This window comes from Miniopterus natalensis, chromosome 3, assembly GCF_054644295.1.
Source record: "Miniopterus natalensis isolate mMinNat1 chromosome 3, mMinNat1.hap1, whole genome shotgun sequence".
NCBI classification, from domain to species: Eukaryota; Metazoa; Chordata; class Mammalia; order Chiroptera; family Miniopteridae; genus Miniopterus; species Miniopterus natalensis.
Window position 1 is genome coordinate 72,141,333 of NC_142083.1, and position 16,920 is coordinate 72,158,252.

General features: G+C 40.9%; 1 protein-coding gene across 1 annotated transcript in view; it reads right to left on the minus strand.

Annotated features, from left to right (window-relative positions):
• FBN2 (fibrillin 2) overlaps positions 1 to 16,920 on the minus strand; it is a 216,747-nt gene that overhangs the window by 58,792 nt on the left and 141,035 nt on the right. Inside the window, exons 24-33 of the mRNA XM_087815536.1 lie at positions 14,134 to 14,361; positions 13,479 to 13,604; positions 8,816 to 8,944; positions 7,897 to 8,022; positions 5,851 to 5,976; positions 5,281 to 5,403; positions 5,000 to 5,125; positions 4,538 to 4,663; positions 2,407 to 2,529; positions 91 to 213 (exon numbers count right to left, since the gene is read on the minus strand). Coding sequence (XP_087671662.1) covers positions 91 to 213; positions 2,407 to 2,529; positions 4,538 to 4,663; positions 5,000 to 5,125; positions 5,281 to 5,403; positions 5,851 to 5,976; positions 7,897 to 8,022; positions 8,816 to 8,944; positions 13,479 to 13,604; positions 14,134 to 14,361 — 1,356 coding nt within the window. The remainder of the gene's footprint in view (positions 1 to 90; positions 214 to 2,406; positions 2,530 to 4,537; positions 4,664 to 4,999; positions 5,126 to 5,280; positions 5,404 to 5,850; positions 5,977 to 7,896; positions 8,023 to 8,815; positions 8,945 to 13,478; positions 13,605 to 14,133; positions 14,362 to 16,920) is intronic.

Here is a 16,920-nt window from a genome sequence, read left to right on the forward strand (position 1 = left end):
GCCTCCTATAACTAGTTTTCTTCAAATAAGGAAAGCATATAGAGTGTTTCAGAAAGTCATGTCAGAGCGCACCTCAGGACTCTCACCCACCTGAGCAGGTAAAGCCATCTCCAGTGAACCCTTCAGAGCAGGCACATCGGTAGGAGCCTGGGGTATTCACACACTGAGCGTTGATGCTACACTGGTGAGTTCCATTAGAACATTCGTCTAGATCTTCATGACAAGGAAACACGGCAATAAAGTTTAGAAACAAAAAGGGAACATTTAAACATTCAGACAGGTTTTCATTTGTTTCAATTTAAATGTAAACTGGCCAAATGGAATGTGTTTTAGTTTATCTCTGAGGTCACAGTTCTAATTCTCTAAGATGTAAGACTCATAATTGAAAATGCTCATGCCACAAACAGGGGCCAAAAGTATAAATTCAAGCACTTTGTAAGGTATCTTATCAACTACCTTTTAATGACTAAAAGAAAACCAGGGCCATATTCCCTTCTAACTTTTACTCAGGATGGATTTTATCCCTGATTTCATTATCAAGAAAAAAAGGGTTAATTTCTAAGATATTGCTGAATTTCAGAGCAGAGAAATTAGCATAGATTTTTAAAGTTCATTTTACAGATGGGGAAACTGGTATGTGATTCTTGACCTCATGAAGCCCATTGTCTAATGGAAAAAACAGATGTTAAGCAAAGAAAATGAAATTAAATATTGTTATATGTACCATGAAGAAAGGTTACAAAGTGCTATGAGAGAATTAAAAAGGGCATCTAATTTGGAGTACACGAACAAGGAAAGCTCTAGGAAGGAAGTAATTTTTAATTAACTTCAAACCTAAATGATGAATAAAAGCCTGCTGAACAGAAGTAGGGAAGGGTATTCCTTGCAGAAGGAACAGTACATATAAAGATACTGAGTAGGAAAAGAGTTTGGTGTGACAAACTAAAGGAGGTCAGATGACAAAGCACAGAACAGGGGAAGAGGGTGATGGAAGATGAAACTGGAGTTAGTGGGAAGATGCTGTAGGGTCTTACAAATCATGGAAGGAATCTTTTTATCCTAAATTCAATGGACTAAAATGACAATTGTGAAGACATCAAGTCCATGGTTTAAAAGATTTGTCTGGCTGCTGTGTGAAGGATGGATTAGTAGGAAGACCAGAGAGGATGCTAAGAATGGTTGAGACCTGGGCAGGGGAATGGAGATGGAAAGGAGTGATGGGTTTGAATGATATTTTGGAGTAGAGATGCCTAGACACAGCTGAATCTTTGGTAGTGGAGAAAGGCTATTTTGCAATAGTTGGCCATAGTGAGAGATATACGAGCACAAAAACGGGAGGCTAAAAGAGAGGAAAAGAGTAGTTAAATGGAACTAGATAAATGGGAATGGGGATATGGCTGAAAAGTTGTGAGATTAATGATAGAGACGGCTGGACTAGAGGTGAGTAGCTAGTGGACTGGACTTGAAGCCATCATAGAACATTCCTTAGCAAAGTTATTTATTTGGAAGCTTTGATAATTTAAATTCTATAGTCAGCTCATAAACATTTGACAAGTATTAAACAATTAAGTGCGTGAAAAAGCATATTCAAATTAATATATTATTGGTAAGAGATTTTAAGGCTATTCTTTAATGCTTATTGCAGGCTTCTTAAATTTTAATGGGCAATCATGAAGAGGTCAGTTTAGCTTGCTTAATTTCTACTTTAAATAGACCTAGATAAGTCTTACCATTTGGGAAATGCTTTATTGTTAAGGCATGTAAAACACGGAGCATAGTAAGCGGCACTGTGCACGACACCAAGGGTAAAACCCAGTCTTCTTCCCACAGCTATAAAGACTTGTTAATCTTTGGCTCAAGAACTAGAAAACTTGGAATATGGCAACTGTCTTTCCATTCTCCTTTCTTTGAATCAGAGCTCTTGCAATCTAGCAAAACATTTAGATTTCTCTGGAAGAAAAATTCTATTTTCTATTAAGAAGCTGGTATGGACCACTTCCTCCAGACTTAGCTTATCTAAAAAAACCCAAACCTTTTCATTCCCCTCATTTATTTCACTGAGTTTTAAATCTCACTGATTACCCTATGAAAAGATTGGGAAAATACATTAGTAATTTTCATCATACAGCTGTTTGGATTTCTGGCTGCACATCAAAAAATTTTTACTGAACAACACTAAAAAGCAGATGCCAAGTCATACTGTTATAATTTGATCATTTATACTATTGTTAAAGGAAACTCTTAGACAAGAACTATCTTGCAACTAAAGATGGCCTTTGGTTTTCAAGAGAATAAATAAAAGAGAAGAGTATGCTCCTATTCAAATATGTGGGTTAACAACTACGTAAAGAAGAGCCTCTAAGAATTTTGTGTCTTAGCAAAGGTTATTTACATTTGCAAACTCACCAATACATTTGATGCCGTTTCCAATCCAGCCTTCCCTGCAGCTACATTTGAAGCTTCCTGGGACGTTTAGACATGACGCATGCATGTCGCAGTTGTGGGCACCAATTTCACACTCATCCACATCTGAGAAACCACAGTTAACATGAACAAGATAAAGCACAAGCTAATTAATTCTACTTCCCAGTATATTCCTGTGCAGATAAAATTTTAAAGTAAATGTGGAAATATCTATAACTGTACATAGACAACATTAACATTTTTATTTTTGTAGAGTCCAACAAGATGTGAAAGGTTCAAATCAAGCAAGCCGTCTCCTAGAAGAAATTGCCAGCCCTTTTCCGGTGGGAGTGAGATGCAGCAGCTCTTGCCCCCTCAGCAGGTATGTGTCAGCCCCTACCCACTCTTGGGGTCTTTCTCCCTTCCTGGGCCCAGACAAAACTCCATGTAGAAGGCATCAGATTATAGATGGCAAGAGAAATAATTTCCAAAAGAAGACTGCTTTCTTTCCTATTAAAATTTGTTACATATTTTACTTGAAGAACAAGTCTGACTTTTTAAAGTGATGGTATATTCTCTATTTTTTATTTAATGAATTAACTAATTAATTAATTGATTTCAGGGAGAGAAAGGGGGAGGGAGAGAGAGAGAGAAACATCAATGATGAGAGAGTCATTGATCGGCTGCCTCCTGCAGGTCCCATACTGGGGACTGAGCCCACAATCCGGGCATGTGGCCTGACTGAAAATCGAACCACGATCTCCTGGACCATAGGTCGATGCTCAGTCACTGAGCCACACTGACCAGGTGGTATATTCTTTTTAAAATTACATGATCATTTGTCATTTAAAAAATCAGTACAACATTTTATACAGTTTTTTAAAACTATCATTTTAGAGTGTATGTTTCCATTTATTTGACAACATATAAAAATATTCACTGGAAATGTTCTCTGGAAAATGAGGATGCTTTTGCCTATATACACATAGATATATGCAAATATACATACATGTACATATACAGGGTGACCCAAAAAAATGTACAGACTTAACAGCTGATAGCTCAATTGATGTTTCTTTCTTTTCAGATTTAACCCATTGTAATTAATAATTATTCAAAGTGTATATACATTTTCTGGGGACACTCTATATATGTGTGTATAAACTGTGTGGTTCCCCAAAGCTTTCTAGAACTTTATAAAGTAGAAATAGTCTGTTTTATCCAGCTCAATGATTATATATTATAGATCTCTCTCCCTCTCTCTCTCTCTCTCTCACTCACACACACACACACACACAACTACTGGGTTCACATCAACACCGCTAGTGGTGAGCATACAGAGTACATACACCTTTCATTACTTGCACTTTCCTTGAAATATAATTTAAGAGCCAGGCTGCTGTCTAAACCACCCTCCACCTGCCTTGGGCAAAATGCCGTACAAGGGCCTTAAACTGAGCAATGAGGAACACCTGGTCCAAAGCAATGGCCTTGGGGATATCCTAGCCTTCCTCTGAGCCCTTTATGCCAAAGGCTAAAACTACGTGCTAGAGAAAGAAAACAAGAGATAAAGTGAATGGGGTGAGCAAAGAAAGAGAGGAAAAAAGAGAGGCAATTTGGACAGGGAGAAGACAGGATGAAAGCAAATAAAAGAGAAGAGAGGAGAAAAGAGGGGGGAAAGAAAGGAAGGAAAGAATCTAAATGGAATCTAGATAAATGTGTGTTAGTTTCAGAAGAACATAAAAAAACAAGCAACAACTGGGATCCCCTTTCAGGTATTTTGGTGCTCCTTCCTTACGTATGTCTCCTCTTTGGGCAGCAGTGCTCCTAAGAAACTGGACGCTGCTGCAAGAGCCACCAGAAGCGCATCAGAACCATGGGGCCCAGAGTCCACACCCACTCTCCTCTCCACATCTGGACCCGCAGCCAACTTGCGGCAGGGAGTGGCTGAGTCAGTGTGTCACCATACAGATGAGACGAACACATCATGCATGCTCTGTGTCAGCTACTCATCACACACACAGTCACAGCCCAGAGCAGCTAACAGACTAAGGGACGCTGGTGAATAGATGACGTCAAAGGTTGGCCTCTAAAATGTAAGAAGCCGAAACACAGATACAAGCTTGAGACCTACCTGTGCATCCCGTGGTCCCTTTCTTCACTGAATAACCCAGCTGGCAGTGGCAAATGAAGGATCCCTTGGTGTTCTCACATTCCCCAAACATGCAGATGTTCGAATTTAAGTCACACTCATTGACATCTAGAAAATTTATTTTCAATACCTTGGTTAATACTTGTTCATCTTAGTAGTTCAAAAGCTATCTTTTCAACTGACTAGCATAATGCTAAAATACACAAATAAAATTTAAAATATAATCTATTTGCAAGACACAGTATTGCAGATAAATATAATGTCTTTAAGGATTTTTTCCCAAATAACTTTTTCTTTTCTGCTTTCACATCTTCTAATATAATGGTTTGAATTTTTAAAATAACTGAAAAAGCCTCATGTTTATATGTGTGTGTGCGTGAATGTGCATATATTTGTGTATGAGTATGTGTATATAAATATTTATCCTGTTTTTTTGGTACCCACCAATGCATGTTTTCATGTCCATTGAAGCCATGAAGCCATCATAACACAGACAGCGATACTCTCCAGGAATGTTGGTACACTGGCCGCCATCACAGATATCAGGATTATTTTCACATTCATCAATATCTGATGATACAAAGTCAACATCAAATGAAAGGAAAGATGGTTTTTATTGAACTCAGGTATTTTTTTCCATCCAGCTCCACTCAAATTATATGGAGCCAGATTTGTAAGCTAAAATTAATTAGATGCACAGAGTGTGTACATTTTCTTTTCTGTACCTGCGCACGATCTCCCATCGGGCATCAGGGCATAACCCTCGCTGCAGCTGCATTCGTAGCTTCCTTCTGAATTGGTGCACTGGGTGTCACAGCCTCCGTTCATGATCATGCATTCGTCAATATCTGTGGAAACATTTCCACTGCATTACTTGTCAGGGTTACTTCCTTAAAAAATAAAGAGCTTTTCTTCTTTTGAAACTGATAATACTTAAATAGCTTTGGATTTTTCTCCCCACTATTCATGTTGATTTAATCATCATACCATTAATCTTAGTGTTTTTTTACTTCCTTTTAGACAGCATCCCATTTGACATTTAAAAGCTCCAGTAACCTAAGACTAAAGAGCTCAGAAATATAACAGCTATGGAGTTCAGAGGGTTTTCTCTGATAAAACCAGAGATTCCTCTGCAAAAGCACCAAACCATGGCATCTTAGAGATCTTCCCCCATTCTTGGATTAGTTTTTAGGACAAAGGACTCCCACTGAATTCATTATAGAGTCAGTGCCAGAAGTTGTCCTCTAGGCTGATTTGAGAGACACAGGTTCCAGACCCCCCTAGCTTAGCCTTACCTGTACAGCCCTGTCGGTCGGGCGTAGCCTGGTACCCAGGATTGCAGGAGCACTGATAAGTTCCAATCATATTTACACATTTTCCATTTCTACAGAGATTGTCACTCAGGGAGCATTCATTAATATCTATAAAAAGACACACAGGATTAATGTTTTATGCAATTAAAAAAATCACATAAACTATCAAGAACATGTTGCACTGTAGCCATGGTCTGCAAAGGCCTTTGTGTACTTCAGGGGTAAGTGAGATAATCTCCTGGGGCATCTGAAAAAAATTTTGGAATCTGTGTTTCTTATTTCTATCCACAACTTTGCTGCCCAATAGAACTTTCTACAATGATGGGACTGTGCCATATCCATGCGGTCCAATATGTAGCTCCTACTGGGCACTTGAAAACGTGGATAGTGTGACTAAGGAAATAACTTTTTAATGTTATTTCATTTTAATTAAATTTAAATAGCCACATGTGGCTAGTGACTACCACATTAGACCACACACATCTAGCACATGCCGGAAATGAAGCCTGCTAACATTTAATAGATGGGTTTACATTGGCACGCTCAGCTGGTCCTATCAGATGGTCAAGTGTTGACGTTTCCTGAGGAAGATGTCTGGTTCCACAAAGCAGAGGGGCTGCTTATAGGGCCCTCACCTGTTCATCTGTTTTCATCAAGTTGTATGTTTTGTGTGCCTGGAGAGGTGGACCTACATATTATACTGCCTATTTTAAAATTAATTAACCCTTATGAGATGAATAGGTACCTTAAAAAACTCCTGTAAAGCTCTGTGGAATAAACTAGTACTAATAATGAAATAACAAGAGAACAGCAAGAAAATGGTAGTGACACTTTTCTTCATACAAGCTACCTGTCAGACACAATAGAAGGTAAAAACAATGACAATATAACCAGATACAGCAATAAATTTATCCCAAATTCTCAAAATCAGTAAGAAGGCTATGTGACATACAAATGTGTGTCTATAATCATTAAATATTTATTTTATTATATGTGCAAAAATATGCATCTTATATTGTACACTGTACCTTTGAGGGGTACTTTTTTCCAGCTCTAATGTCCATAAAAACCAATTAGCAAAATAAACTGACCTTAGAAACAGACCTCTGAGTCACTGTTTGACAACCATGAATAAATATTTTGTAATTATCTGTGTAAAAAAGCTATGTGTACCACTATTAAAATGCAATAAAAATTTTTAAAACTTTTAAATTTACCTTTAAAAAATGTCTGTTTAGTCTATGACTTAAGATTCATCTAATATATTAGGATCTCGCTATAAATAAGGTTTATAAATAAATATATTGAGATGTGCTTAAATTATGTTTGCGATCTACTCTATCTTAAACTGTCTTATTTGTTTATAGTTTCAAGAAAGATTTCTGTGAAGAAAATGTTTCCTGGCTAAATGAGTTTTAAAGCCAGTGTACTAGGACACGGTAAGCCCGGAGCCTTCATATATCTATGAAAAGCAGTAGGTCGGATGCTCCAAGACAAGCCGCTGGTCTCCTGGTGTGGCCCCTGAGATCCCTACTGAGCTCAGGGCCAGGGAAGAGACCTCGGGGTCTCTTTGAGAAGTGGAAGTGGAGGGAGGTCGCATGTTCTCACATGTGCGAGTGTGCCCCGTGATGACAGACACGGGGGCACAAAGGTGGACTCCGCTGAGTGACTGCATAGGTGTATGCACAGGTGAACTAATAGGGAGCAGGCCTTCCAACAGGAGCAGCTTTCCCATCCCATCTACCTGGAGGAGGGAACTACACAGCCTTACACGGGTCCCTCACCTGGGGTCCTTTCAGGTGAGCCTGGACTGCAAGAGGCTTACCAGGGCAACGCTGGCTCATTCGAGTGTGTCACTGAAGCATTCTCTAAAGACGGTCTGAATCCAAACGTAGGGACTCTGAATTTCTTATTTTTAACCAGCTAGGTTTCAGACACCAGAAACAAGTTTACTAGAGTCAACTACTGATCTTTATCATCTTCTCTAGCTGAGCTAGGTGAGTTTATGTGCCGAGGAGACAAACTCACCCACACAGTCCTCACGTGACGGTGACAGCTCGTGTCCCAGTGGGCAGTCACACTGAAAGCTGCCCTCAGTGTTCACGCAGGTGCCACCCCTACAAAGGAGAGGGTTACGTTCACATTCGTCAATGTCTGAAAGGTAAAAATGTGAGATCCATTAAAGAACTCTGAGGAAAAAATATGCACGCGTACAGCATGGGAGAAAGAATCATTATGTGGGGCAAGTGTCACTCAACTGGAAGAGACGGGCTTAATACGCGGGGTAATGCTCATCTCGCCTTTTCTATTATCAGTGGATAAATGGTTCAAGTTCTACTCTTAAAGGTAGTGAGCTTTAATCAAGGAATTGACCTGTATGAAATGAGCAGGCTCCCATGAGGTAAAAAAATAAACAATATTTGCTTTATATCACTGTAAATGCCAGATATCATTTATTGGTGCCTATCTCTCTAACCAAAGTGAAAGAAAAATCTTAGACTTATCACCTCTACACGGCATGAAGTGAGTGCTACAGGTCGCTGAAAATGAAATAGCAGGCTAACAGGTGGGCAAGAGCAAAGGGTTTGTAATAACACACAAGGAAAACAACATGGATTCGCATGGCTGAATATAAATTTGGGGGTCACCACACAATGTCATACATTTTAAATGAATCCTTCCTGAGTAGTCCGTGTGTGTTGACTTTAGATTCTACGAACAGACAGAACCCAGCCTCAGTATCTCACTGTCATTAAGGCGCCAAGAGGTTGGGGCTCCCCAAGAGCTATCTAGGAGCAGACTTCCTGTCTGACATGCAGAGCTGTTCTCTCGCAAGACAGCTCCTTGCCAAGCATGCTGTTAACAGCTCTGAGACAAGCCAAGGTTGGGCCGGCGAGTCTGCTCGAATGGCTTCAAGACCAGAGAGGAAGAGCTCGAGCACGCTTACCCATGCAGTTCTTCATCATCATGAAGCCGCTTTCGTAGCCTTCAAAGCACTCACACTCAAAGCTGCCTGGCGTGTTGACACAGATCCCACTTCCACAGAGATCAGGGGAGATCCTGCACTCGTCGATGTCTAATTCATAGGGTTTGAGAGAAATAAAAAAATAGAATGAGATGAGTAGGTATTAGGGAACAGGGAGGGAGAGATCTGGCTTCCAGGCGAAGGTGAGGCACACTAGAAATGTTGGAGAAATCAGTGGCTAGCAGTGTGAGGGTATGTTTTCAGGAGGTCAGCTAGACGGGGTCAGGGCCTGAGGCACATCCTTTCCCCAACTGCCAAAACTGTCATGGCCAACGGGCAAGGGGGGCTCTTTGCCTGTAAGAATTCTGGAACTGTGGGTTCCTTTCTGTGGCTTTGAAATGGTAACAAGGATGAACCAAACAACTGCAGAATGAGCTGAACAAGGCAGGTGGGAAACGAAGAAGCAGTGGGCATATGAATAAAGTCTCAGGCCGGATGCAAAGACCATGCTGGTTCTGTGACAGTAACCTGCACCCACCCCACCCCCAGCGCGAGACCAGGGGCTGCTGCCTCTGAGCAGGCTGACCAACCACAGAGCGACAGCCTCAAGAGGCGGACGCAGCCAACTGCGTCCTGAGCGGAGAGAGCTCATAGACCACAGGGCCTTGAAATATGCCCCAATTTGTGGTTTTTGTGTCACATTAGATGTGATCTCATTTAAAAAATTTTTTTAAATGATGTGTTTACTTTTTATATAGTACAGTAAATAAGAAACTTCAATAGCAGCATCTATATTCTCAAAAACAGGATTCTCTTGATAAATCTCCCATGCCTGCAACTAAGATTTTTCAATAGAGAAGTCATGTCTATAAAATATGATGAAGAAATCATGACTTTTTTTTTTTAAATTTTGTCGCAATGGGAAAAATTGGTTTTGCCAGCATCAGTTTATTTTGATGAATTTCAATGTTTAAGTTTTTCTATAACAGGATTTTAAGTTGTTAATGTGTACACACACTGCTCTCTCTCAGCTTTTAGTCTTTTTCTATTGATTTTCCCAATTGCAGGCAACACTGGAAAAAAAAAAAGTAAGTACTTTCCTTTAAACAAAAATCTTAAAATTCACTGATTCAATTAAGCAGCTAGAAATATGCATACTAATTCTCTTAACTTTTTATCTATCAGTATCTAGGAATTGATGGCGAGGGTGAGAGCCAGTGAAGAATAGAGAATAAGTGTGATGGCAGAACAGGGACCAATGTTGGCCCACGTGATGTGGTGGGAGCTGCACAGTGTAGGGTATGGACCCTGGAATGAGATGCCTGGGTACAAATCCCACTTTGTTGTCTTACGGGTGTGGAGCCTTGGGAAATAACTTAATTTCTGTGTCACAACTTCTCTTTTTTAAATATGTTTTTACTGATTTCAGAGAGAGGAAAGGAGGGGAGAAAGAGATAGAAACATCAATGATGGGTGAGTCATTGATCGGCTGCCTCCTGCATAACCCCCAGTGGGGATCGAGCCCGCAACCCGGGCATGTGCGCTGACCGGGAATTGAACGGTGACCTCCTGGTTCATAGGTCGACACTCAACCACTGAGCCACGCCAGTTGGGCTGTGTCTCAATTTCTTTATCTGTGACATGGACAGTACAGTAGAACCCACCTCACAGGGGTAAGTGACTCAATATTTGTTAAGTGCTGAGAACAGTTCTTATCTCACAGAAAGTGCTGTATTTATGTAAGCTATCTCCTGATAAGAACTGGTATGTTGGAGGTGGCGGCTTCTGAATTGGTCCTAGAATGTGGCATAGAAATTCTAACTTTTAAGATGTGGGATAAATAGAAAGGCAAGAGATGAAATGCACAGGTAAAGAAAATAATGCATTTCAGAGAACAGGAAGTTACAGAGTGGCTGGGCTGTAGAGGCTGATGAGTGGTACAGGTGTAGGTCGGATGGGTATGATTACTGAGGGCGCCAAACACGGGGAGCCTGGCCTTAGATGCTGTGAAGAGTGGCAGCCAACAGTGTCCTGCCGTCCCTTCACATTACCCCCAACACTGCAGTGCCACCAAGTACCTGTCTCCTTTATAAAGTTAAAGAGATTGAGCTTCAGAGCCATTGAGTGACTTGACTAATTTCACACCACAAATAAGAAGTGCAGTCAGGACTAGAACTCTGAGCTTCGGTACCCGGGTCTAAGATTGTCTGAGTAATGGGAATTGCTCTGTGAGAAGTTATACAACCTAAACCCTGCTTCGCGATAATAAAACTGGTGGTTGTGGAAATGAAGGGTCTGACTGTGGAAAATAAATGGGTTCAAAAGATGTTAGGAGATTTGGCAATGTAGTAGGTTCCATGACATGTTGCCCAGTTCTCCCTTCAGGAATAAAGGACTTATTTGTACTTCCCTCTCCAGCTGTTGGGTCTGTTGCTGACAGAAAGCCCTGAGATGTAAACTATCTTCAGGAAATGCCTCGGCTAAGAGGACCGCTTCCCCACAATTGCACCCTTTCTCTGGGCAGATGTATCCAAAGGTTAATGATGTAGGTACATAAATGCCTAGCCCCTTTGTCCTCACTCGCAACAGTTCTGGGGAGCCATCCCAGATGCAGAGCCCCCAGTGGGGTAGGCTGAGGGGTACACTGGGCCTGCATCACAGCCCCGCTTCTCCCTCTGCCCACGTCTGCCTCCTTGCCCTCCCTCCCCTAGCTGTTGGTTCCAAGCGCAATCCTGATAAACCTTGTGCACTTTAATCTTTGCTCAGAGTCTGCTCCTTGGGAGCCAAATCCACATCGGTAGTAGTCTAAAGAAATATTATAAGCACTTGAAACAGCCATTTGGATGGGGAACGTACATAACTTCTTCAACTTGTTCATTAGGAGAGAGAGAGATGTCAAAATTAAGTTTGAGGCTTCAGTCCTGAGGAGAGTTATACTATTACTACATAGAAGGAAGTCCTGAGGCAGACCAAGGCAGGGTGGGACAAAGGAAGATTAAAGCAAAGAGAAACTGTCCAGATGGAAGTGAGAAATGTTGGACGACTAGAGGGCTAGAGACAGAGCCCAGGAGTCAGCTCGGCAGAGGCCACCCACGAATTCACGATGGTAGACGCAAGTCTGAGAGGCAGGGTGCTAGCAGAGCAAAGGACCGTGGATAATGCTCGAGGGATGGAAAATGCCAAAGGCAAGAAGAATCTGTGATGATTAGAGAAGAAACATCACAGTCAAGGAAGGGCGACCGAGACGGGGAAGTACCATGGAAACCAAGAGACAAGAAAATCAAGGAGGGGGATCTAGCCAGAGGTTGAGCAGAACACGCACAAGAGAAAGATATTTTTTAACTTGAAAAAGTGTTTTGCAAGATTATGTATATGAGGGAGGGCAACAATCAAAGTTACATGGGATTACAAAGAAAATGGTTAGTTAAAAGAGAGGGGAGATGTAGAGGCAGGAAAACAGGACGGTAGCTCGAGGGCAAAGGGCTGAGGAGACCTTTTGTTCGTAAGTCCAGGGAAAGGAACAGTAAAGAGGGGGCGATGCCAGAGAGGGAAGTGAGCTCCGCCAGAGAAGGGCCTGCAACGGGAGGAGGGAAGGAGAGTGAAAGAGAGGAATTCACTGGAAAACTGAGGAAGACATCACATCTCATTCTCTAAAAGTGAAGAGACTATGGGAGGAAAAGGAAATTTTATTACCAGACGGGAGGTCTCAGTAAGAAGAAAGGGAATAAACACGGATGTGAGAGGGTGTGTGGATCCAATAGAAGTGGTGCTGAGAGAAGCTCAGCAAGTGCCGGAAAGAGGCGAACATGGGTGTGGCGAAGCAGCTGCAGGCCGGTCGGAGGGGAGTGGATGTCAGTGGCTCTCCTCAGACTCTCCCAGCCACGCTCGCCGGAGCGCAGAAAACAGTGGCGAGGGGACAAGAGCTGGGGATGGGCCGGGAGGCAGAGCAGAGAGACCAGGCAGTGGAACTGCAGATCACGTGCACGATTCTGAAACACTTGGGGTGCAGGCTGGGCGGGTCCGTGAGGGAGTCCAGCGCTGTCTCACGGAGCAGGAAGTTAGAAAGGGGTCAAGAGCGACATTTCCCAGGAGGTCATGAAGAAGTAGCACGAGTGCGAGCAGGAGAAAAGGGAAAACTCCAAAGAGAATAAATAACAAGAGTTCTGAAAATGAGATTATGGAGATGTATTTCAAGTGTTTGAGATGATTTGTTATATCACCTAAGAGGAAAACTTGGAATTTCATATCCTTTTAAACTAAAGGGAATGCTTATGAAGAAGGGTATCAATGCTGACAAAGGCATAATTATTATGAAAACTCTTCACAGATGAGGAAACTATGTTACAGCTTCCCTTGTTTAAAAACAAGATACTATATCAAGTGTGTATAATTGTGGATTTGATGGCTATGTTCTTTAGTACTCATATATTCTGAATAGCTTATTTTTACGTTGTTCCTGTAGACAAAACAATTAGCATTTTCATACCGTTTTGCAGCATTCTCGTAGCTTTGGAGAAGTGGGCTTAAGAGGAGGGAAAATGAAACAAAAAGAAAAATGTACATGTTCTCAATGGGAGGATGGGCTTTTCAGACAGCAAAGGAAGAGAGCCAGGGTTTAGCAGGTGCAACAGGAGAGCAACCTTACCTGTGCAGTTTCTCTCCTCCATGTCCAGAGCAAAGCCACTATTGCAACGGCACTTGAAACTTCCGATGGTATTTCTGCACTTTCCATAGGTGCACATCCCAGGAAAAGCTTTGCATTCATTGATATCTAAAAGCAGAGTAAAGCTGGCATGAAGAGCTGGTTGGTTTAAAAGAGTAGGCCCATCACTTTCAGTTTAAAATCTACTACGATGGAAAGGATGTATCCAAGTAAAAATGGGGGATGTCAAAAATTTCAACGATCACACTGACACCACACAAAAAGTTCCCACTGTGAAAAAGATTGTGTTCCTTATGAACAACTCTGATGCCTTTATTTTGCTTGCTTATTTTGTGAAGTTTAGGGGGGGTCTAGAGAAGTACTTGCTACATCGGGGCTGCATCCAGTCAGGCTGTGCTAAGGAAAGCAGGGTTTATGGTAGAACGATCCAGGAAAGCGAGATTAGCAGACCGTTTTATATCTTAACTTCACCACCATTTTATACAGGTGGTTGACACACCTGGGATATAAGGTTGGCCACAGATAATGTCTAACAAAGAAAATAAAGTGGGAAGTCAAATGTCTGAAGCAAAAGCAATTTTCAGAGGACGTGCAGGGTGAGTGTGAGTGTGGGAGGACTGACGCGTGGCTCAGTTACCTTTGTAAAACGGCCTCCCAGTGAGGACGTCCCCTCTGTTAGCGAAGCCAGGCCCCCTGGGGCACAGGGTGTCATACTCCTTGGTGCCAGGTTTGGGGCACTCCTCACACTCAGTGCCCCAAGCTGCCCCCACGGCACAGCAGCAGGCGTCCATGCGGAACTTCCCAGGGACAGGGTGGACGCATTCGTCTTCGTCCCACTTCAAGTAACACTGCTCCATGCGGATGTCTGCACAGAGGGTGAAATCGCAGCTTGAGATTAAGTTGTAACACTCACTGAACAGTCAGATACCGACCGTCTGCTCGGTGCCTGGCGTAATGCCAGGCCCTGGAGACACACCAGTCGGCGAGAGGCACAGTCCAGCAGCTCCTGGAATGGACTCCTTAATGACAGTCATCTAGTGAGAGCAAAGGTGGGTTCTCCTTCAGTATCACTTAATTCTCACAAGCCACCTTTAGGAAGAAAAGGTGCCCTTGTGACAGGGCTCCTTCATATCACCATCTATAATCCCCTTCTTGTATTGCTCGCTTCAGAAAGAATAACTATTTTAGTGACAGATTCTTTTTGTCCACTGAATTGCTTAAAGTGGCCTGTCAGCAGTCCCGTCGCATCCTAGCCATAAACAGTATATGACCAACTCTAACCTATTTGCCGACTGTTACAATGATCAAAATACCTTCATAAACTTTATTGCACTTAAAGTTTTTTTCCTGCCAGACTTATTATGGTTTTTGCGCTAGGTTATGTAAATCTGCTCTAATAAGGGGCCAAATTATTTGTTTAAATGTCACATTTTCCCTAATACCTCAAAGCATACTGATGTTTCAGTACGCTAGCCAGGACCTTAAAAGATCAATCAACAGTCACAAAACAAGACAAATTAGCATGATCTATAGATAACACATTTATCTGTTAGCCAGTAGAGTTGTTTGTCAAGCTACAAACACTGGGCTGTTAAATTGCAAATATGAATAATGGGTTCAGAAAAGGCTTTCCTTAACCAAATCACAGTTGTATTTGATAAGAGTATTTCAAGATATTAAATCGTTTCCTAAACCTGAAAACTGTTTCACAGAGGAAAAGAGATTCCTAATGGAAATGTAAACCCAAACAAAAGTGCTTTCTATTTTAGTTACTGTCAGTCAATACGGATTCTTTCAAGTTCTCAACAAAAAGTAACATCAACTTGAGCAACTTTCTTTAGCCTAGAGTTACATACATTTTCAAGTATTGTAATTAAGAAGTCCTATTTTTAAAGAAAAAATAACTGGTAAATTTTTATTTTGATCTGGTAGACTGAATATAGGTATCACAGTAGGTGATTTTGCCTTATGTATCTGCATTAACATCAACCAAAAGCCACATTCCCCGCCAGTGTAAGGTGTGATAGTAATCCGATGAGTCTCACTACCACAAGGCACTCGGGCTGGTCTCATAGCCAACTCCATCCTACACTGTCACTAGGGCAGTAATGATCTTAACAAGATGTGACAGTTTTATTTATGAACAGGTAGCCTGAGAACTCTGGTTTGAGTCAAATTGTTTCTGAAGTAATTGAGGTAATTTGTTCAAGAAGCTATTCTGGGATTAGTTTTTTTGGTTTTTTTGTGTTATCTTTTTTTAAAGCATTTGAATGAAGGATGTAAAAAGTTATGATAGTCTCGCAGAGTAATCTGGTGTCTTTACTACTGAGATCCATATCAGTATTTATATCAGGAATCAAAACACTGTCAGCACACTGGCCACATATGGCCTGTGAATATTTTGACTGGCTTGCACAGAAATTAAAATATTTGGAAGCCTCTGGATGGTATATGTACTCTACAGTTTGCTGCAGTCCCCACCACTCCTTATTACCACCTCACTCATTTATCTTACCTCTCTGTCCCCCCAAAATGTTGCAGTTTGGAACCCCTGATTTAGATCAATTCTATCAAAGCAGTTTACCTCCACTTTTATTCTTAGAAAAATTTTACATTTTCATATACCAATCTCTTCTTGAAACTTTCTCACATCACCAGCCACAGTGAATTAATGTAGCATAATTCAAGCAGTAACAAAAACAGTTAACCAAAGTATAGAGATGAAAAATTCAACATATCCTTTTAGAATATTACAGAAGGTTTAATTTTGAGTGATGTTACTGGGAATTAATTTTGCTTAGTGATAATTCACAATCAATGATATATCTTCATATACAGTATCTTTGGTTACTGAAGGCAACTTGATTTCATTAGTCACTTGAGCATCCTGACATTCTGTCATCTTCAAAAGATACATTACTTTTTTCTAAACTTTGTAAACAATTTAACCATAAGAATCTGAAAAGAATTTTTCTTTATTCAGACTTTGGGTATTATAAAATCATTTCCATATGATTTTACAGTCATACTTTATATCCAAATTTAAATATGTCATCAAAAATTAACTTAAAATCTGTGTTAATTATAATAACTAAACTGTATAATGTTGCAATCATTTTTTCTTACCACTAATTTTTCAAACCTCTGATGTATACATAAATATCTCAAAGATCTTTGAATATAACATTAGCATTGCTCGTGCTTTGTCTACAAGCTTAAATTTAAAAGACAAACCCATGTAAGGTTATTTTTAAAGCTAACTGTTCCATGGCATATTGGAAAAATACTTTAAGTAAATAAAAGATTGTTTAGATACTATATAGAATTAATACAAGTCTCTTTTTCAATCACGAAGCTCAAGTTCAGTCAAGCACGACACCGATAAAAGAATGTCAACAAACAATGTTGAAAGAAAGAGCTTCTT